Source organism: Puma concolor, chromosome B4, assembly GCF_028749965.1.
Source record: "Puma concolor isolate L17-30 chromosome B4, mPumCon1.1.hap2, whole genome shotgun sequence".
In the NCBI taxonomy this organism is placed as follows: Eukaryota; Metazoa; Chordata; class Mammalia; order Carnivora; family Felidae; genus Puma; species Puma concolor.
The window spans coordinates 120,363,406-120,386,178 of NC_141673.1; the positions used below are offsets into that span (position 1 = coordinate 120,363,406).

Sequence of the window (22,773 nt, forward strand, 5' to 3'; positions counted from 1 at the left end):
AAAATCTGGAAATTGATTTGGGAGATGGTCCAGCCAGCTAGTATTCAAAGAAATGCCCTGTGTCATCCAATGCAACCATAAATGCCTGTTCTATAACCAAAGCAAAGGAGTGTAAAGGAATGTAAAAAGCCCTTTTGATATAGAATTCCCTTTTGGCTGTTCAGGCTGTTCATAAATTTTTTAGTAAAATTTATGTAGGTTGGATTTGTATTTTTTATGAGTATTGTATGGACTTTAAAGTATTTTAAGATACTCCATATGTGGCTGGTATATTTATGCCTATTTAAAAATTGTACTTGTAAATGGTTTTAGAGACTTTAAATTGTTGTATCTTTGCTTTTCTGATATACTGTTGAATCATTTCTGTGTTTTAGCTAATTAAAGGACTTTTTCTATGTGAAAATATTATCTATTAAAAATGATCCATTTTATGATGTAGTTTCCAGAAATATGCTATGTTGAAAGGCAGTTATATTTATAGGACATAAATTATGGAATGATTAAAATAATTTATTGCTTTCTAAAAGGCTCTATCCCAGAGTTCCTTTAAATAGCAAACTCCACAAAATGTGTATAAAATACTTTTTAATATTTAATCATAACTTTTTGTGAACAAACTACAAAACAAGGACCTGCTGCATTTGGAGTTTTTTACGTAGCTGGGTTTTTGAAATGAGTAAAACACAATTGGGTTCGACCAAGAAGTAGTGAATCATTTGAAAGGGTATAAACAGACCCCCCACATTCCTACATTAGTAATTGGATGGCAGCCTGGTTTCTCCATCTCGAAGCCCTGTCTTCCCCAGGGGACTATGGATGCTTAGATCACGTCATCTCATTTGCCTTTGCTGGACCAGGCAACTCAAAGGTGGACCCACTGTCATGTCTCTGCCTCACGTTAGGGCACATCCCAGTGCTCAGACTGATTTGAATGTGAGATAGTTGGGCCCTTCTTAGAGTGACTTGTATACTCTCTGAGATCTGGGGTCTGTTTCCCCACATGGTCGTGTCTGAGTTCTTGTGGATTTTAAGCTCTCTTTCTAGTTCCCAGAGATTTTGCTTTGATTTCTACAACCATGTTTTAAGCTATTACTGTCAACCCTCATTTATAATTTTGTATGAGAACTGTGTTCTGAACTCCAATGACGACATGTTTTCTTGTAATTCAATCTTAAACAAGCTGGAGACTCTCTGTGTATTTTTTGTCTGTGTTATTTATATTATAAGTCTTTAAGAATAGGATGTTACAGACAAAGATGTTTAGTCTCACTACTAATGAGAGAAACAAAATTAAAACAATAAGAACCACTTTTCATTTTAGCATATTTGCAGAGATTAAAAAATACCCACTGTATGCTGGAATACGGATACAGTGGTCTCATGTATTGTCAGTGGGTTTGTGACTTTGTTTTATAGATAGCACTTTGGAATTTTGTATGGGAAACTAAAAACAAACAAAACTATTTGAGCCAGCAGACCCATGCTTAGAAATTTATCCTGACAACTACTTATGGGTTTTCACAAATATTGTCTTTAAAGTGGTTGTAATAGTAGTAATACTAAGAGTAGCATAGGGAAGTTTAATGTACTGTGTACATATCTAAATGACTTACCCTATTTAGAACATTCCATGTGTTCATAGGAATGAACACTATTCACTAGGGAAGAGTGAATAAATAAAATGTTTATTCATATGATAAAACATGTTAATATGGAAAGGCATTCATAACATATTAAATAAAAATAAGTAGATTAAAAGAACATTTTTCTAAAGTGCATATTTATATGTATTTACATATGAAAAATTCTGGAAGGATGTATATATACACCAAAATATTGACATCCATTTTCTCTAGAGGAGTACTGGTACATGAGTTATTTTCTTTTGGCTTTAGTTCTATTTTCTAATATGTCTTTAATGAACATAACATGTACTGTGTGTTTAAAAAACATAAATTATGAAAGGAAAAAGAAAGATAGGTTACCCATTAACTATTTTCCCCAGATTGCTGAAACAGTCTATCAGTGGCGTTGTGTAGTGGAAAAGTGTCAGGATTAGGAGACTTGGAAACACAGGTTCTGGTTCGAACTATGTCACTCATTAGCTACGAGACCATCAGCAAGTCTCTCTGGACTTCAGTTTCTGTATTTGTGAAATAAATTTGTTGAACTAGATCTCTGATTTGTAAGCTCCCTAACAGGCTGTTGGAAGTTTCTGTAGAACTAGCAGAATGAAGCCGGCTTCTGTACAGACTCTCCCTGCCTGTCTCTCCCAGACAGAGCAGCTCAATGTATTTGATATCTTGTATACTGAGCTTCTGTTTCAGGATACCTTTTAACCAAAGGCAAGGGAAAGGAAAAAAAAAATACCCTATTTCTAAGATTCAGTAATTCTAAGTACTTTTTATGCTACTTCCTTTAAGTTTCACACCTTCATATTCATTGGGGTATAAGGTTCTTATCGGGAAGACCTTATCTTATGTGTCAACCTTGCTCTCCTGGAAATAACAGGTGTCAGACTATGATAGGCTACATTCATTGAGAGCTAGTGAGGAAATTAATCTTCATGTCTGATGTAATACTTTCTTCCTGATGTAATACTGACCTACCCTACTTCAGTTTGGACCCTAATGAATAGTTGGGGTCACCAATAATAATTGGGTAACTTTTGGCAAATTACTTAACCCCTTTGAGACTCAGTGTTCTATTTTATGAAATGGTGAATGACCAAGTTGGATTATATTATCTCTATGTTTCCTTCTAGGTCCATCAAATTCTGTGAAATTATGTAGTCTCTACAGTTCAGTCCAATGAAATTGAGTCAGCTGCTAACCTTGGTTGCCAGTATAGGGTCATTGATAATCATAAATTAAATTAGATTTGGAAAATTTATTTGTATGTTCGTTTAACCAGTCCCTGACTTTGTAGATCATTACAGTGCTTCAAACAAAATAGCGAAACCACATGATATGGGCCTGATGTTCTCTACATATGTCTTCTCTATCCCGTGTGTATGCTCAGAGTTACTTGTGTCTGCTCAGAGGGGACTGCATTATTCGTTGGTAGCTAAAATGAACTGAAGTTTAAGCTGAAATTGGAGATTCCTGTCTGCCCAAAGGGTAGGGATATAATTGTTTTTAACCTAAAAATAAAATCTGTTCTCTGATTCAGAGTCAACAAGATTTTATTCATATCAGAAAATAAGTAGCTTCTGAAAATAACTCATGTAATAAAGCTTCTTTATAAGAAAATACGTGTAAAAATAGACATCTGTATTTGAGTTTATGGCTATTTCTCTATCTTTGTTTGATAGGAAATAGAGCTATATACATTTACTGTCTCAATTGAGAAAAATGGGGGAAAGAGTAAACAGAATAATTCCACAAGATTTTAAATTAATCGTTTTATATTATCCTTTTTTAAATTTATTTTTTTAAATTATTATTATTATTTTTTTTAATATTTATTTTTGAGACAGAGAGAGACAGAGCATGAATGGGGGAGGGGCAGAGAGAGAGAGGGAGACACAGAATCAGAAGCAGGCTCCAGGCTCTGAGCCATCAGCCCTGAGCCTGACGCGGGGCTCGAACTCACGAACCGTGAGATCATGACCTGAGCTGAAGTTGGACGCTCAACCGACTGAGCCACCCAGGCGCCCCTAAATTATTTTTTTTTTATTTTAGAGAGAGAGAACATGAACGGGGAGAGGGGCAGAGCAAGAGAGAGAGAATCTTAAGCAGGCTCCATGCCCAACACAGGGCTCCATCCCACGACCCTGGGATCATGACCTGAGCTGAAGTCAAGAGTTGGACATTGAGCCACCCCGGTGCCCCTGTATTATCCTTTTTTTTCTTAAACTCTGCTCATTTAATTCATTTAAGTTTAATTTGCTTTTCATGTACTACTTTCTGTCAGGTTTTTGTTGGGCACTGGAATAAGACATAGACCTGCTCCTCAGGAAGCTGCTCTGTGATTAAAAAGACAAAGGTATAAACAAGTAGTTATACCACGGTAGGATATGTTGTACGGTAAGGATGTTCTGTCGGGTAAAGGACCTGAGAAACTGCTTCAAAGTACTGGTTGGGGAATTCTGCTGGAGTTGGAGTACTCTGTTGCAGTACAGTGGTTGGGGAATTCTGCTGTAAGGAACTCTGGCACTGAGAAGGCAGTGGACCATTCAGCACAGACGGAATTTTCAGAATACAACCTGTCAGCAAGGAATATGCTACACAACATTGAAGGCAGATGGGCAAAGTTATTAGTGCTTGCAAGCATGTTCATTGTAGAAAATCTAGGAGTTATTTAGAAAAAAGAGAAATCTGGCCTTTGATTCCAAAGTGTGTGTGTGTGTGTGTGTGTGTGTGTGTGTGTGTGTGTGTGTGTGTTTAAAATAATTTTTATAGGAGCGCCTGGGTGGCTTAGTTGGTTTAGAGTCCGACTTTGGCGCAGGTCATGATCTCACAGCTCATGAGTTCGAACCCTGCGTTGGGCTCTGTGCTGACGCCTCAGAGCCTGGAGCCTGCTTCGGATTCTGTGTTTCCAGCTCTCTCTGCCCCTCCCCTGCTCACGATCTGTCTCTCTCACTCTCTCAAAAATAAGTAAACGTTAAAAAAATACTTTTTATCATACTCTGACTTTTATATTTTACTTTTTTCCTTAGCATTGTGTTTGGGCATGCCATTTACCATGCCATTAACCATTTTTTCACAATCATGACTTCAGTAGCTATATCATGATTTTATTTATTCCTTTCTGTTGCTGTTATTGGACCTTTAGTTTCCAATTTGCGTTTATAATACCTTGGAATGAACATCTTAGAATATGAATCTTTGCCCTCATCTCTTACTACTTTGCTACTTATTAGGTTAAAAGGTATAAAATTTAAGTCTCTTGATAAATATTGCCAAGAGGTTTACAGAAAGAGTATGCTCCCAGGTACAAGTGTATGAGAATTTTCATTTGATTCCATTTTCTGTAACACCATGGGACCACGTTTTTGCCTTCCTCCCTCCCTCCCCAGTCCTTCCATCCTTCTTTTCTTTTTTCTTTTCTTCTTTCTTTTCTTTTCTTTTCTTTTCTTTTCTTTTCTTTTCTTTTCTTTTCTTTTCTTTCTTTCTTTCTTTCTTTCTTTCTTTCTTTCTTTCTTTCTCTGATTAATTTTAGTGTACTATTTTTTCTTCCATGTCCTTCTCTATCTAGAAAGAATCAGTTAAGTAATTCCCTTCAAAAATCCTTAGGAGAAAAGTATTTTGGAAGTTGAGTATCTTTCCTTTATGATTTGAAAATCTCATGAAATGAGAATTTAGGAACTGATTAATTTCATGTTTAAGAAGAAAATTCTAGCAGTATAATACTATATTGGGAAAAGAGAGAGGTATGTTGTACTAAATGATCAATTCTGTCATTGCATCTTTATGATTAGCAGATATTTTCTGGCAAGACAGCAGCAAAGGAGGAATGTAACTAAAACTATGTTCCTTGATTTTGGTAGATAGATTTAAAAGGTAATAGATTATAAATTCTCAGTAGAGCCTGATAGACTTTGATGCTGTGGGCAAAATGCTTGTCCTTGTATAAATTGTATTAAACTGTGAATATTTGCATGATATAATGCTCTTGTTTTGTTGTTTGGGTCTTTGCTAAATGTGACTACCACTGTACTCTTTTAAATATACATTTAGGGGCGCCTGGGTGGCTCAGTCGGTTGAGCGTCCGTCTTCAGCTCAGGTCACGATCTCACGGTCCGTGAGTTCGAGCCCCGCGTCGGGCTCTGGGCTGATGGCTCAGAGCCTGGAGCCTGCTTCCGATTCTGTGTCTCCCTCTCTCTCTGCCCCTCCCCCGTTCATGCTGTGTGTCTCTCTCTGTCTCAAAAATAAACGTTAAAAATAAATAAGTAAGTAAATAAATAAATAAATAAATAAATATACATTTAACAAATGCTTTATTTCTTTCCATTCTTTGGCTCTTTCCTGCCTTTAGGAAGTTCCATATTTATTAAAACTCAGGAAAGGAAAAAGCAATTAAGCAGAAATTTTAATACTTATTAATAGAGTACTGCTGCATGGTTTGTGGGAGAAGTACATCATTCTGCGTCCCTTCAGCCAAATATGAATACATAAATAAATACGTTTATGTAAAGCAGATTTAAATAACTTTGGCATTCCAGTTAATAGTCATCATTTCATGCAAATCCGTTCCTAGTATGCTCAGAAGGCGTTCGACAATCAAGCTGATAAATTTCTGTGACATTTCGTTTTTCGTGGGTAGTTAGTTTGGAATTTTGGTTTCTGTAAAATCTAAATTATATAAGGCCTTATTAAAAAGAAAGTGTTTGAAGTCTATAGGAGATCATTCTTCTGTGTGGAGTCTTCTGTATGGATTTAAGTATGTCTTGCAATCTAAGAGGACAAATTTATTAGATTAAATAAATACTTGAGTTAGTTGAATGTGTATTTAGTTGTATTTGCCCTTAATAAATGGATTGATGAACTATTTTAAAAATGAAATATTGTTTATAAGTCACGAGTATTTTAAGGAGAATCAGATTGAGTTCTTTTACATTTTTGGATAGAGAGCTGCTTTTTAGAGAAAAGGTTTCTACAATTGGAGTTTTATGTTTTAGGACTGTGGGAAAGTCACTATACTTCTCTGAGCTTCGTTTTGAAAAAAATGGAAATCCATGTGTCTCAAAGTTGTAATACCACTTAAATATGGTGACACTGACAACACATGGGCGATGCTCACTGGACGCTAGCTGAACTTTTAGCATCACTTATGCTCATATTTGCTTGTAGTTAATATCGGAAGAATTTTTGGTATAATTATGCATCTTGAAGTAGAAATATCTCTCTCTTATATGAAGTGGAATTTAGGCACTCAGTTGTTCAGGAAACAACCGTGCAGTGTGTACAGCACATGCAAAATATAAAAATATTTTTCATTTGATTTCTTTTTCTCTAAAACCAAAGCCATAAATGATTTTTTTAAATGAGAAATGAGTTTTAAATATTTCCAGAGATAGCACTAAGGCAGTATGAGTGAAACTGAGGTGAAAATATTGAGAAAAGTCTGTGTGTTCAAAGAGAGATGGTCTCCTAAACCGTATGTCCCTCTCGGTAAAGTAGGATGATAGGGATAAACTATGGTAGTGTCTGCTTATGGCCATAGTCCAGATCAGATTTCTGAATTACACATTGAAATTTACTATATTAGCAAGCCATCTTCTGGCATTAAATTGTAAAGGCATATCCCATACAGGTAAATACCATAAGGAAACCATCTAAATAGTATATAAACCTATGTAAATGCCTTAAAGAAAGTAGGTAAATCCAATGTAAATACTTTATTTTATTTTTTTAAAGTTTTTATTTATTCTGAGACAGAAAGAGTGAGCATGTGTTTGTGTGCTTGTGTGTGAGCTAGTAGGGGAGGGGCAGAGAGAGAGGGAGAGAGAATGCCAGGCAGGCTTCATGCTGTCAGCACAGAGCCCGGGGTGGGGCTCAGTCGCACCAGCCCTGAGATCATGACCTGAACCGAAATCAAGAGTTGGTTGCTCAACCTACTGAGCCACCCAGGCACTCCCTATGTAAATACTTTAAAGAAACTATGGTATAAAGGATGTCCTTCCAATGGGGAGATGTTCTTAGAGGCTTAAAAAAAAAAATTTTTTTTTAATGTTTGTTTATTTCTGAGACAGAGACAGAGCATGAGCGGGGGAGGGGCAGAGAGAGAGGGAGACACACAATCTGAAGCAGGCTTCAGGCTCCCAGCTGTCAGCACAGAGCTGGACGTGGGACTCAAACTCACAAACCGTGAGATCATGACCTGAGCCAAAGTCGCTCAACTGACTGAGACACCCAAGTGCTCTGAGGCCTTTTTTTTTTTTAAATTGTAATTGCAAAATAACTGGAAAAAGGCCTGTTTCCTTTTATAGGATAAAAGATAAATAAGATGTGGTATATTCACAATGGAATTTTATATACCGGTGAAAATCAGTGAACCGCATCAGAGATGGGGCAGCTGTTCATCAATCCCTTTCCTCCTCTTTCTGGCAAATAGTTTAGTCACATTCCCCAGCCTACCTTGCTTTAATGAATTTTTTAAGTAACAGAATTAGAAGGTGATGCCAGAGGCTGTTAAGGAAGAAAAAAATGAATGCAGAAAATATGCCAGTTAGATTCAGTCATACCTGCTTCCGGAACCAGATTAGTAAGGAGGAACTCCTTAAAACTGTAAGGGAAGGTTTACATGTGCCAGAGGACTCATGAGGATTCTCGTTCCAGGCATTATTTTGAAAGTGAGGTCGCTATTTTAGCAGACAAACTCAGACTTTCCCCTGTTATCATGAAGACATTTATTATTAGTCACAAGAGGACCGAGGGAGAGAATTAAGTAGGTGTCATCTAAACCTGTCACCACCAACTGATAACACAACTCAGAGAATATGCCCAGGAAATGGGGCTGAATGGTTGTGAAGAGAAGTACATTCTGACTTTTACCATCTTGTCATCTTATGAGCCTGCTAATATTACCAGGTTATATGGGTCATAAGTAAATTCGAAATAACTTTTCGGGGCACTGGGTGGCTCAATTGGTTAAGCTTGACTCTTGATTTTGGTTCAGGTCATGATCTCACGTTATGTGAGATCGAGCCCTGCATCATGCTCCGTGCTGATGGCGTGGAGCCTGCTTGGGATTCTCTCTCTCTGTGTCTCTCTCTGTGCCCCTCCCCTACTCTCTTTCTCTTAAAAAAAAAAAAAACAGATAAAAAGATAAACTTTTCAAAGTCATAATAGTTTAAAAAACATTAAAATTTCTCGAAATTTCACAATAATCTTCCCAATTTTTAAATTTACCACAAATTTTAAAATACCTATCTTTTATGAGGGTGAAGTTGTAAAATTGAGGAATTAAGAACTTGTGTCTTTGAAATATTGGGATCTGAAAATCAGAGAGAAAGAGACAGAAGGGAGAAAAGTGCATTTATGTAAAAATTACATTTAAAACCAGAACTCTGAATAGGAAAGGAAATCACATAAAAAAATACTGATTCAAAATAATTGTAAATCATAGCATATAGGAATAGCAGCAGAAAGGACCTATGTCAACAGTCAACCTAGATAAAAGATATTATAGGAATTTGCAAGGAAATAATTAATGTAAAAATTAAGAGTTACATTTTAAAAATTAAGTCCAGGTATTTAATTTGAAATATTTTAGACTAAAGTCATCTAGATTTTTCAGTTTCTTTGCTCATCATTTTTCATCTCTTAAATATTAAAATACCTACTGAGAACTAGAATCCTTGGAAAAACACATCTAGATACATCTTTAGGAGACTCTAGAAACAGAAGCTGCAAGTCAAGGGTTAGCAAGCATACTTAGCATATAAAAAAACTTTATTCAAGTGTGTTTTAGCTTGAACTTGGAATTTAAATTGGACTTTAAACAGACAAACCCTGCAAAACATCATGTTTCCACATATGTTGAAAAATTTTGCAGAGAAATGCCACACCAAGGAAACCTAATATATGAGGAATAATTTGCTGTAAGATTAACCTCTCTGTGGCATTACAACTATGGAGGAAGTACTTTAAAGATAAGCAATATCTAAATGATGGTTGTCATTTCCTTTCTACTCATGACACAGAAGCTAAAGAGTAAGTTCTATCACCTACTAGCTGGTTGGTTTTGACGGGTTACTCAATCACCATGAACCCAGGTCTCCATCAGACTTGCTATGATGTCTGTAAAAATCTAGTAGAAACTTTAATGGAGAATCCAGATTTTTCTTTTCCCTTCAGACAACACTGTGGTTTATGGTTCATCTGAGTATCTGAAAACGGTTTTCATGATACCTTTTTGTTTTTTTTTTTCAACATTTATTTATTTTTGGGACAGAGAGAGACAGAGCATGAACGGGCGAGGGGCAGAGAGAGAGGGAGACACAGAATCGGAAACAGGCTCCAGGCTCTGAGCCATCAGCCCAGAGCCCGACGCGGGGCTCGAACTCACAGGACCGCGAGATCGTGACCTGGCTGAAGTCGGACGCTCAACCGACTGCGCCACCCAGGCGCCCCTCATGATACCTTTTTGAAAGAAGCCATTATTTATTGGTGACTTCTGGGTTTTTTAAAGAACAGTTAACTAGGGGCGCCCCTCATGATACCTTTTTGAAAGAAGCCATTATTTATTGGTGACTTCTGGGTTTTTTAAAGAACAGTTAACTAGGGGCGCCCCTCATGATACCTTTTTGAAAGAAGCCATTATTTATTGGTGACTTCTGGGTTTTTTAAAGAACAGTTAACTAGGGGCGCCTGGGTGGCGCAGTCGGTTGAGCGTCCGACTTCAGCCAGGTCACGATCTCGCGGTCCGTGAGTTCGAGCCCCGCGTCGGGCTCTGGGCTGATGGCTCAGAGCCTGGAGCCTGTTTCCGATTCTGTGTCTCCCTCTCTCTCTGCCCCTCCCCCGTTCATGCTCTGTCTCTCTCTGTCCCAAAAATAAATAAATGTTGAAAAAAAAAATTAAAAAAAAAAAAAAAGAACAGTTAACTAGTGCTTAGTATGTGTGATTTACTGTTTTTTTTTTTTTTTTTTTTGGTTTTGTTTTAACATTGTTTTCCAGTTCTTTTTTTTTTTAATTGTTGTGTTTATTTATTTATTTTGAGAGAGAGAGAGAGAGAGAGCAAGCACGACAGGGGCAGAGAGAGGGAGTGAACAAGTGGGGATGGGGGAGGGGCAGAGGGAGGCAGTATCTCAAGCAGGCTGTGCCCTGTTAGCACAGAGTTCCATGTGGGGCTCCATCTCACAAATGGTGAGCTCACGACCTGTGCAGAGATCAAGAGTTGGACACTTAAGGGGCGCCTGGGTGGCTCAGTCAGTTAAGCGTCCGACTTCAGCTCAGGTCATGATCTCATAGTTCGTGAGTTCGAGCCCCGCATCAGGCTCTGTGCTGACAGCTCGGAGCCTGTAGCCTGCTTCGGATTCTGTGTCTCCCTCTCTCTCTGCCCCTCCCCTGCTCACACTGTGTCTCCCTCTGCCTCAAAAATAAACATTAAAAAATAAATTAAAAAATAAAATAAAATAGTTCACCTTATTAAAAAAAAAAAGAGTTGGATGCTTAATTGACTCAGCCACCCAGGCGCCCCATGATTTACTGTTTTAAGCACTTTACAGACTTTAACTCTTTTAATCCCATAAGGATGTGAAGTATGCACTGGTATTATCCTCATAGTAAAGATGTGGAACTGAGGCACAGATGCGTTAAGGAACTTGTCCAAGGTCCACAGCTGTGGAACCAAGGACCCAGGCCCAGGTAGACTGGCTCGAGTCCATGCTCAGTCCCCTCTGTGCAATCCCATCTCCTTGGGTTATCAAAGAAAAAAATCCAGCCAGACGACAGCCTTACCTGTGGTAACATTTCAAAACTATAAAGGAGAAACATCTTAAAAGGGTGTTGTATCGGGGCACCCAGTGGCTCAGTAGGTTAAGCATCCAACTTTGGCTCAGGTCATGATCTTGCAGTTCATAAGTTCAAGCCCTGCATCAGGCTCTGTGCTGACAGCTCAGGGCCTGGAGCCTGCTTCAGATTCTGTCTCCCTCTCTCTCTGCCCCTCCCCCAACTTGTGTTCTCTCTCTCTCTCTCTCTCTCTCTCTCTCTCTCTCTCTCAAAAATAAATAAAATAAATAAAAACAGGGGTGCCTGGGTGGCTCAGTCAGTTGAGCGTCCGACTTCGGCTCAGGTCATGATCTCATGGTCTGTGAGTTCGAGCCCCGCGTCGGGCTCTGTGCTGACAGCTCAGAGCCTGGAACCTGTTTCAAATTCTGTGTCTCCCTCTCTCTCTGCCCCTCCCCTGTTCATGCTCTGTCTTTCTCTGTCTCAAAAATAAAATTAAAAAAAATAATAATAATAAAATAAATAAATAAAAACATTAAAAAAAAAAAAGGACGTGTTATCAGTTTGAAGTCTGGCCTATGGGTAGCCTGGGTGGCTTAGTCAATTAAGCCTCTGACTCTTGATTTCAGCTCAGGTCATGATCTCCGCGTCCTGAGATCAAGCCCTGTGTCAGGCTCAGTGTTGAGTGTGGAGCCTGCTTGAGTGAGATTCTCTCTTGCCCTCTCCCTGTGCCCCTCCCCTGCTTGTGCACACACCCATGTCTGCTCTCTCTCTCTCTCTCTCTCTCAAAAAAAAAAAAAAAAAAAAAAAAAAGCCTGGCCCTAAAATAAGAAAAATCTTACTTTAGGAAACTGATAACATTGTCAGTGGTAAGATAAACTAAAATATTTTCAAAGTAGGAGTAGGACTCATAATCTTAGGTATATGATAGAATTAATATTAGAATTTTTTAAGCTGAACACAGCCTGCTTCCTGGAAACTTCTAGGAAGCTATCCAGATTCTACTTAAAGTACAAGTAGTTACAAAAGATAGCTGAGGGGTCATATATTTATTGTGTGCATAAGCATTCTTTTGTAACTCTTGTGTTTACTTTCATGACAGCTCAGGATAACATTTAGACTTTGTCCTTTTTACCTATGTGAATGTTTTTTTTTTTTAAATATCTTCATTGAAGTATAATTTACATGCTATAAAATTCACCTGCTACTGTCAGTTTGCATTTCAGTGGTTCGTACTAAATTTATACAGTTGTGGAACTTTGATCACAACCTACTTTTAGAACATTTCTATTATCCTAAAAAGTTCCGTCATGCCAATTTGTATTCTCATCCATGAGGTTTTAATTTCCTTTATTGTTATATGATTGTTTTCCTCTTATACCTTCTTTCACTCCTTTGGGTTGCTTTGTCTAATTGTTATGTCTGGGTTTTATGCAGTTAGTTTTCGTCCTTTATTTTGGTTTCTTTTAACCTTGAGCCATTATTTATTCAATCGAGTGACCTTGTTATGAAGTCTTTTAAGGGGATCAAATGACAGTCCTTAATCCACAGAAATTTAACTGCCATTGTTCTAGTCTCTTGGTTACCTCTTGCACCCTGATGCTGCTAGTACGTGACTTGATGCTCATGGTGGGGAGGTGAGACGTGTGGCGAGGGACATGCCTTAGGGGTCTTCTTAAGTGGAGGATTCTGTAACTGCTGTGCCCTTCACCGTGTGCCTGTGGTTTGCCCTTCTGATAAAGTCATCACATCAAATGGCTCTGTGGGTAAGTAGAAAAGGAGTAGAGAAGGCCCATATGTGTATTTCTTTTCATCTTCTCTTTCTATGTGGAAAGAAGTATAACCCTCCCTTCTGTCCTGTCGGGAAAAGGTAGGAGGCTGGAGAGGATTTAGTGTGATGTTCTGGGAAGGTGAAATAATAGAAACAATTGAGCTGTGTTGCATTAAAAAATCTTTAAAAGTTTTCAGGATCAAAAAAGAAATTCCTTACTCTTCTTCATCCCATCCTCTCCATTTTTGTGAAGAAGTCAGTAGAATAAGACATAGCAGGCTTAGTTAAGAAACTTGAAACATGAACTCATAATGCAAGAGGGTTATCTCTATATTCAAAGGAAAAGTAAAGAAAACTTGAATATATTTGGAAGTTCAGGGGGCCAAGTCATAATACTTCACTCAAGATAAATTTAAGACATGGACAGTTTTCAAAGTGGTAAAATTGTAGTCCTGCAGGGAAGTGAAATTTAAAAATATAATTAGATCAAAGAGCTATTGAGGAGAAGAATCTGTGCAGACTACAGAATAAAAGAGAAGAAACGTAATATGACATAGGGGAGATATTCTAGCTTTAGATTCAGGAAGCCATGATTTTAATTCTTGCCCTGACACTAGCCAGCAGTAATCTCAGATAAATTGCATAACCAATTTGGGCCTCAGTTTCCTCATGTGTAACATGAAAGGATTTATTAATCTTAAGTCTTGAAGAGTCTTTTGTGCTTTACAATTATATAATAAGATGGCAACACATGAATAGATGTTTATTATTAGCCATTAGGGAAACGCAAAGTATAATCACAGTACCTATCACTACACACCTATAACAATGGCTAAAATAAAAAATAATGACAGTACCAAATGCTGTCGAGGAAGCAAAGAAATTGGATCACTCATACATCATACATCCTGGGAACCTAAAATTGTATATTCACTGTGGAAAATAGTTTGGCAGTTTCTTACAAAACTAAAGATGCAGTTACCATATAACCCAGCAATTATGCTCTTGGACATTTATTCCAGAGAAATGGAAATTATGTTCACACAAAACCTGTGTACAAATATTTGTAATATATTTATTCATAATAGCCCCAAATTAGAAACAACCAAGATGTCCTTCAAACAAACTGTGGTGTATCCATACCGTGGAGTACTATTTAGCAATGAAAGAGATGAGCTGTTGACACATGCAACAACTTGGGTGATTCTGCAGAGAATTAGGCTGAGTGAAAAAAGGCAATCCCAGAAGTTTACTGACTGCATGATTCCATTTATATAACATTGTTGAATGATAGAAATACAGAACAGAGTAGTGGTTCCCTAGAGTTAGGGGCTGGGTGAGGGGCGAAGGGAGAGGGTGGATGTGGTTATGAAAGGACCACAGGAGAGATCCTGTGGTAAAAGCACTGTTCTGTATCTTGACTGGTGGTGAATATACAATTGTACACATGCAATAAAACTGCACAGAGCTAAACATAAACAGGATACAAGTAAAATTGCTCTGAATATGATGAATGGATGCTATCCATGTCATTATCCTGGTTGTGATATGTACTATAGTTTTCCAGGATGTTGATGTTGAGGGAAATTGCATAAAGATTAAGGAGATCCCTTGGTGTTATTTCTTACAAATGCATGTGAACCTATAATTATCTTAAAATTAGAAGCTTAATTTAGAAAACAAAATAAATTATGTATATTTTATTTACCCTTGTATCCTAACTGGGTGGAACAGTGTTAGATACACAGTAGGTTCTCAGTATTGATTTACTGAATAAATGGGGGATTGCTTATGTGCATGTATAAAATGATTCTTTCATTTGGATCACAAAAGGAGGATCTAGTCACTGCTTAAATCTTGACTAAACTATTTAGGTGATTAAGCCCAGAATAATAACCTTTATCCTGCAAACTTTACCTAATTGTATGATCACTTTTGCAGTTACTTGAGACTCAGCTTGATTCCCCCATGTTGATGTTTGCTCTTACTCCCTCTTTCTAGCAAAGTCCCAGAAGGGAGGATAAACTAAAATGCATTTATGATAAATTAGCTTCAGGTGCACAAAGTCTCCATAGATGATTTCAGTCTTGATTATTGTAGCTTTATGATAAGCCTTGAATTCTTGTTCTGTAAGTACACCAATTTTGTTCTTTTTCAAATTTGTTTTAGCTGTTTGGATTCTTCTCATTTTAAAGTGAATTTTAGAGACGGTATGTTAACTTCTAAACAGAAATCTCCTGGATTTTTATTGTGATCTCATTTCTAGATCAATTTGGGGAGAGTTGACATTTTAAGAATACTTAGTCTTCTGATCCATGAACATGGTATATCTCTCCATTTTATTTAGATATGCTTGAAATCTCTCGGCAGTGTTTTGGATTTTCAGTTAATAAGTCTTGCAAATCTTTTGTCAGATTTGTCCTTAAGTATTTCATATTTTGAGCAGTATTTTAAAAGTTTTTTCAGTTACCAATGCTTATTGTAAGTATGTAGAAATACAACTGATTTTTGTATATTGCATATTATTTTCATTCACATTCCACTGACTAGAATTCCATTGACTAGAATTTGGTCACAGCTGCTCTTATGGCAAGTTTGCCTGGAGAATGTTACTATCTAGTTATCTTTCCAGGAAGAAGAGAAAATGAAATTGATGAATAGCTAACTACTAACAGCCCAAATATTGACTGTGTGATGAAAATATTAAGGATTTAGAAGTCTCTTGGATTTATTTTCTTTGTAGTGTAATAAATTTTTTATCATGCAAAAATTAATTTCAGGACATTTTTTAAGTTTTAAGTTTTAACACCTTTATATGAAGCAAGTCATTCTGAAGGAATAGGTAGATTCACTAGTGAAACATAATAAAAATATAATAAAATGAAGCATGTTCAAGTATTTGCCATTTGACAAAGGTGGCATTTTTTTTTAAGTTTATTTATTTATTTTGAGAGAGAGAGAGAGAGAGAGAGAACAAATGGGGAGGGTCAGAGAGAGACGGAGAGAGAGAATCCCAAGCAGGCTCTGTGCTGTGAGTGCAGAGCCCAATGCAGGGCTTGAACTCAGGAACCATGAGATCATGACCTGAGCTGAAATCAAGAGTCGGATGCTTAACCAACTGAGCCACCCAGGTGCCCCAATAAAGGTGATATTTCAAACTGTTGAGATGAACTTGGAATTGTAATTTAATACAAAATCTTAGCAGTAATGCAGACACAATTTTGAGATACCTATTAGATTGGGGAGATATCTGGGCTAGATTTAAAAATTAAGGGTTGTCTATATATAAATGGTATTTAAAGCATTAGACTGGATGAAATCACCAAAAGACAGAGTAGAACTAGAAAAGTCTATGGACTGAGCCCTGGATATTCCCAATGTCAGAAGTTGAGCAGATGACATAGTAACAAAGGAGACTAAGAAATAGCCTATGAGTTAGGAATAAAATCAGTATGGGAAGTCAAGTGGAGACAAATTTTCAAGAAGGAGAAGTGATTCTTGAACCCATTGGTAAGTCACATTAAGACAAGAACTGAGAATTGACTGCTCAGTTTAGCAATGTGGAAGCCGTTGGTAACCTTGACCGGGACAGTATCAAGGAATTATGGTGGCAAAAGCCTGATTTAAGGGGATTCAAAAGAAAATGGGAGGAAAATAATTCAAGAGAGCAACTATAGTCAACTTTCAAAGAGTTTTGCTCTACAGGATAGGCAGAGTGGTGGTGGCCAACAAGGTGGTAGCTTGAGAGGGCTATGTGGTTCGAGGATTTTGTTGTTGTTACTTTAAAATTAAAGAACCTACAAAATGTGTCTATGCTGATGGGAATATAGTAAAGAAAATAGATGATGTGAAGGAGAGGGGAGAATTACAGGAATCACATCTGTGAGCAGTAAAAGGGGTCTGGTACATGGGTAGGGACCCCAGAAGAGTGGGCCATCGGAGCAGGATTGTGATGAGAAAGAGGGCAGGAGAAGCTGGCCACAGCTGTAGGGGGGTAGATGTGGCAAGCGACTAAGGTCTCATCTCATGGCCTGTGGTTTTCAGTGTGACAGAATGCAGGGTCATTAGCTGCAAGTGAGGATGAGAAGGGATAAAATAGTCATGTAGCTCGAATATACTGGACAGAACTATATTATTATTGGCAGACAACAGTAAAAGCTCCCTTGAGGTTATGAACTTAAAATGAAAACAGCTTCATACTTATTTATTTGTTTGTTCAATTTCTTTCTTTCTTTCTTTCTTTCTTTCTTTCTTTCTTTCTTTCTTTCTTTCTTTCTTCTTTCTTTCTTCTTTCTTTCTTTCTTTCTTTCTTTCTTTCTTTCTTTCTTTCTTTCTTTCTTTCTGTCTTTCTTTCTGTCTTTCTTTCTGTCTTTCTTTCTTTTCTATCTCCGCTCATGTTTGGCCACATAGGTGCAGGCCCAGAGCAGGCAGTGTTAATTATTTATCCGAGGTTAGATTATGTCAAGGTTAGGACTTCGAGGAAGGAAGAGAAAGGCAATGGAGTGAATTGAAGCTGGCTTACAAGGGAAGTGAGAACATGAGGTGGTGAGGGACAGGGAAGAGGTAGGAGGCAGCAGCTCCAGACGGCAGATTTAGAAGAGCTGAGGCATGGATGGGAGGGAATGAAGAGTGGGTGTTTGATTGGAGATTGCGCAGGGTTTTCAGCCATGATCAGATGAAAGCCAAGAGTGGAAGAGAAGAGAGCAGAATGCTGGATAGCCAGGGTAATGGAAGGACTAGCTGTGTGGGTACTGAATTTGTGCTCAGGACTTGAAGGTCTTGTCTATTATTTTCTAATTATCTTTTATTTCTGTTGGACTCTCTGATAACAGTTTTAGTGTTCTTAGTAAGAGAATCACGTCTCTTCTTTCATAGTTTGTGTTTCTTAGTGCTTTACGGGATGGTCATGGTGTTAGCTTCATACCTTCTATTGCATTTTCAGTTTTAACTGTTAGATTTACCAAGGGTTCTTTCTTACATCTGATTACCTTTCATAGCATCCCTCTCTAGAAAAATCACGATGATCTACGTGATTTGTAATACAAAGAATATGGTTCCTCTTTTTCCTTTAGGTTTGTATCTGCACTCATACATATGGTTTTTGTCCAAGTGAGGAAGTCTATTGAATTTTCTAGTTAACTTTTAAATGTCTTTTTATTTTAGGTATCAAAGAGTAAAGATGGAAAAGAACAAAGTGAAACTGTATCACCATCCGAAGATGAAACATTCTCCTGGCCAGGCCCCAAAACAGTTATGTTGAAAAGAACATCTCAAGGCTTTGGTTTTACATTGAGGCATTTTATTGTTTATCCCCCAGAGTCTGCAATTCAATTTTCATATAAGGTAAGAACATTAATTAAAGTAAGTTAAAGACAACAACAACAACAATGCAAGGCAGTTCCTGTCTCCTTCTTATCTTCCTCTCATCCTCCCCTTGTGCCTTCCTTATGAAGGCTCCATCCTTCTGGAGGTTAATAAGGTTGTTATTGCCACGTTTTGGGGAGGGCACTTTGAATTGAATTGAGGCTTGCTTTGATTTTACTAGAATTTCTAAATAACTATTCACATATGGGTATTTTTTTTTTTATATTGTAGGATGAAGAAAATGGCAACAGAGGAGGTATGCTGTAGAAATTTTAATTTTTCTCTGTTTTGCTACATGTCTTTCTATTCCTTAAGTAATATTAAATGAGCTGATACAGTTTTTCGAGTCCAAATATATATATAACTCTTAGATGGGAGAGCCCTAGAAATGAAATAATTTTACTGTTTTATGGATTCCATTGTCTCAGCATGATTTCAACATGTGGTGATTTTATTGTTAATTATATGTTAGTGCTTATGCAGGGGAACATCTATGATTCTGAGGAAAGTAATTGTGATATTTTTATTTAATTAGTAATCTCTTAAATTCAGTAATTTTTTTTAGGTAAGAAATGCTGTGTGTTTTATCTAGTAGATTTATTGACTCAAATAGTGAAAAAGAGAGTACTTGGGGTCTTCTCATAGTTAATCTTACTCTTGACTTAAGCATTATCTTTAATAAGCTTATTAAAAGGAGAATCAGGCCGGGGATGGGGATATTTCTTATTAATGTCCACTCATTTTGTTTTAATTTTATATGAACTCTAATGAGTTAAAGGTCACACACAATAAAATGTGCCTATTTAAAAAACTTTTATTTCTAGATGATTTTAGGCTAGAATAAAGGTTGCTAAAATAGTACAGAAGTTTCCGTATATCCTTCGTTTAGCTTCCCATAATGTCCAACAACTTACACATTCGTGGTACAGTGAACAGGACTAAGAAATTAGCATTGGTCTGATACTGTTAATTAAACTACAGACTTTATTTGGTTTTTTACTAGTTTTTCTACCAGCATCTTTTCTCTGATGCGAGATTCCACATTGCATTCAATTGTCTTGTCCCTTTGTCTTCTCTAGTCTGTGACAGCGCCTCAGTCTGTCCTTGTATTTCATGGCCTCAACACCTTTGAAGAGTACCAGTGCGTTATTTTGTACAGTGCCCATCAGTTTGGCTTTGTCTGATGTTTTCTTATCATGACTTTGAAGTTACACCTTTTTAACAAGAATGTCATGTTTGCACCAATCTTAAGTGTGCAGTTATACATGTAAGGTGCATTTCGATAAATCTGTAACTTGTGAAACCACCATCCCAATCAAGCTCTGATACCAAAAAGAACCTTTCTGTAGAATCATTATGTTTTACACCTGAAACTGATGTAACATTGTATATTGCTATATACTTCAATAATTAAAAAAAACAAAAACACAAACAACCTTTCCATCATTCCATAAAGTTCCCTTACACAGCACTCTGCTGTTCCTAGACAACCACTAATCTGCTTCCCATCACTGCAGATTAGTATTTCTTATAAATGGAATACCATATCGTGTACTCGTTTGTGTCTTTTGCTTGCTGTAGTATTTTTGAGGTTCCACTGCATGGTACGGATAGATACTAACACTGCTCTTTCATTTGTTGCTGATTAGTTTGTTTGAATACACCGCAGACTGGTTATCCACCCGTTTGTTTATCCACTCCCCTGTTGATGAAACTTTGTAATACCCATATCTGATTTGCGGTCTTGGAATGGTCATGCTAAGGGTTAAAGGGGAAGAAAACAATTTCTTTCAGCATTATCAAAAGTATTCTGTGAGTGTAAGGCCAGGTAGGACCCTTCATAAGTTATCACTGTTGTGCAAGGAGGGCCACTCTTGTGTCACCATCTGTCATGCACTGGGGTTCAGGAAGAATTCCAAATGTTACTTGGCATGAGCTAGAAATAGGTGTTAGTGAGGAAAGGGAAAGCTTACAAAACCAGCTTCAGCAAGAGGAAAGAGGATGTGGGTCTTCTGTCCTCCCATCGTCCCGCAGGACGATGTGCTGGTGCTCAGGTGGCCTGTTACACACAGCATTTAGAATAATGCTGTCTTTTAGGAAACAGTCTGACTTATGTAAAGTCAAGAATTGGTGGATAAAACAGGGTATAATTAATATGATATGAAATTACTCTGTCATATTTCTCTGCCTTGAGAAAGTTAAAAACAAAGAAGTTTGTTCCATATTTGTGAATACCTAAGGACAAAGAATTCACATAAAAGTCAGGGATATCCTCAGTTTAGAAGCCCTGAACATCTTAGAAGAGCAACCATCACTTTTTACTCAGTTCTGATTCCCTGGCGAGCAGTGAATTTGGGAAGTCCATGGAGTTTAAGGAGTGACTGACTGAGTCGTCCTCTGCCTCCTCTGCCCCCCAGGCCTAGGTTTGCTCTGATCATCCCAGTTGGTAGTGGGGTCACAAGTTAGTCCATTGAGGCCTAGTTAGTGAAAGTATAGCCCTCATAATACCATTTCAACTCAACTCATCAACCAACCATAAGAACATATTTTATGAGAATAAAGTTTCTTTCTTTTAATTCAACTGAATATGACGATTTTTATTTTACAGTTTCATCTGCTGATAAAACTTTCAAGCATATTGAGATTACGAAATCTTTTTATGTGAATTTTGTTTTAATGAAATAGAATCCAAGCCTCCAGTGTAATGATCCGAGTCAAAGCCTAGAATCACTGGAGAGGAAGTAATTGCCAGAATTTTATTCAAACTCCTAAGAGATCCTGTGATAATGCCAAAATTCTGTGAAACAGTTGAAAGGTTTTGTTTTAGTGTTCTTTCCTTTTGGCAATTTAGTGGAATCTCTTGACACTTGACTTTCTGATTATTCTCCTTACCCAACTTCCATTCTGGTATGTTTCTTAGAGCCTATATATGTGTACTGTCTTGTGTTTTAAAATTATTTTTTCTTGTTGATTTGTTTTCTGTATTATGATGCAAATAATATTTACAAGAAAAAGGCCGTTAAAGTAGAAAAATATTTTTTGTTGATGATAGTTGTTGATAATTGCTGTCTTGCTTGTTGTCCTGTTGTCCCTTAAATCTCTGGAGAAGATCTTTATAAATAATCAAAACAAGAATAATTAGAAGTTTGTAATTACTGTTATTTCTTTTCTACTTATCCCATGAGTAAAAATTCTGTCAAAGTTTAATTATAGGGACATGTCCAGGAGTGTGTTTGTCATTTTGTTAGGTACCTGAATAACTGTTGGATTTCTACTTCGGCATCAAAATGTATATTTAAGCATTAATAGTACAAAAAAGTAACTGGGAATTTTATAAATTCTCTCAGTAGTAAAAATTTGTATTTTGTGATTGCAGTTTCTTTTTTTTAATTTTTTTTATTAAAAAAATTTTTTTTAACGTTTATTCATTTTTGAAAGACAGAGTGAGAGGAGGCAGGGCAGAGAGAGGGAGACACAGAATCTGAAGCAGGCTCCAGGCTCTGAGCTGTCAGCACAGAGTCCAATGCGGGGCTCGAACCCATGAACTGTGAGATCATGACCTGAGCCGGAGTTGGATGCCCAACCAACTGAGCCACGCAGGGCCCCCGATTGCAGTTGTTTCTGACTAAAGAGCTCTGTGGCCTATGTTGGAGTTTTCTAACCAAGGCTCTTTTAGTGGCAAGAAATAGAAACTTCCTCAGACCACTTCTGGAAAGATGTGGTAATTCCGAAAAACCAATAGAGCATTTCCAAATTCAATGTCAAGAGTGATAGGATACCTGGGTAGCCATAGACACCAGAATTGGGACCTGGGAAGCTACTAAATGCAAAGAGTAACAACAACAACGACCCAAACTTTGGAATTTACTGGAGGATCGAAATGACTTTCATAATTAATTTTGATTATACCTGATTTTCTCATGAGCTGACATCTGTATATAAGGTACAGTCCTCATTATATCTTCTTTCTTCCTTCCTCTCTTATCATAACACTTCCTGTTCCTGAGAATGAAACCTAATTGGCCCAGTTCATCATTTTATGCCCACTGAACAGTACCCATTATGCTTAGAGGTCAAACATTCTTCCATTTAATGAAGAGGTAAATTCTGAAAACCTGAGAAAATCGGGCATATTTTATGCCACTAATTTCCATTCATAAGGTGAAAACCTATTCCCTCAGAATAATATAACAGTAAAAAATGGACCTGAAAATTCATTATAAGAGGAATTTCTTATGGTTAGGT

At 37.3% G+C, this 22,773-nt stretch overlaps 1 protein-coding gene across 1 annotated transcript in view; it reads left to right on the top strand.

The window, feature by feature from the left end:
• Positions 1–22,773, top strand: part of ARHGAP21 (Rho GTPase activating protein 21) — a 137,790-nt gene that overhangs the window by 41,954 nt on the left and 73,063 nt on the right. Inside the window, 2 exon segments of the mRNA XM_086714722.1 lie at positions 18,328–18,507; positions 18,760–18,784. Coding sequence (XP_086570848.1) covers positions 18,328–18,507; positions 18,760–18,784 — 205 coding nt within the window.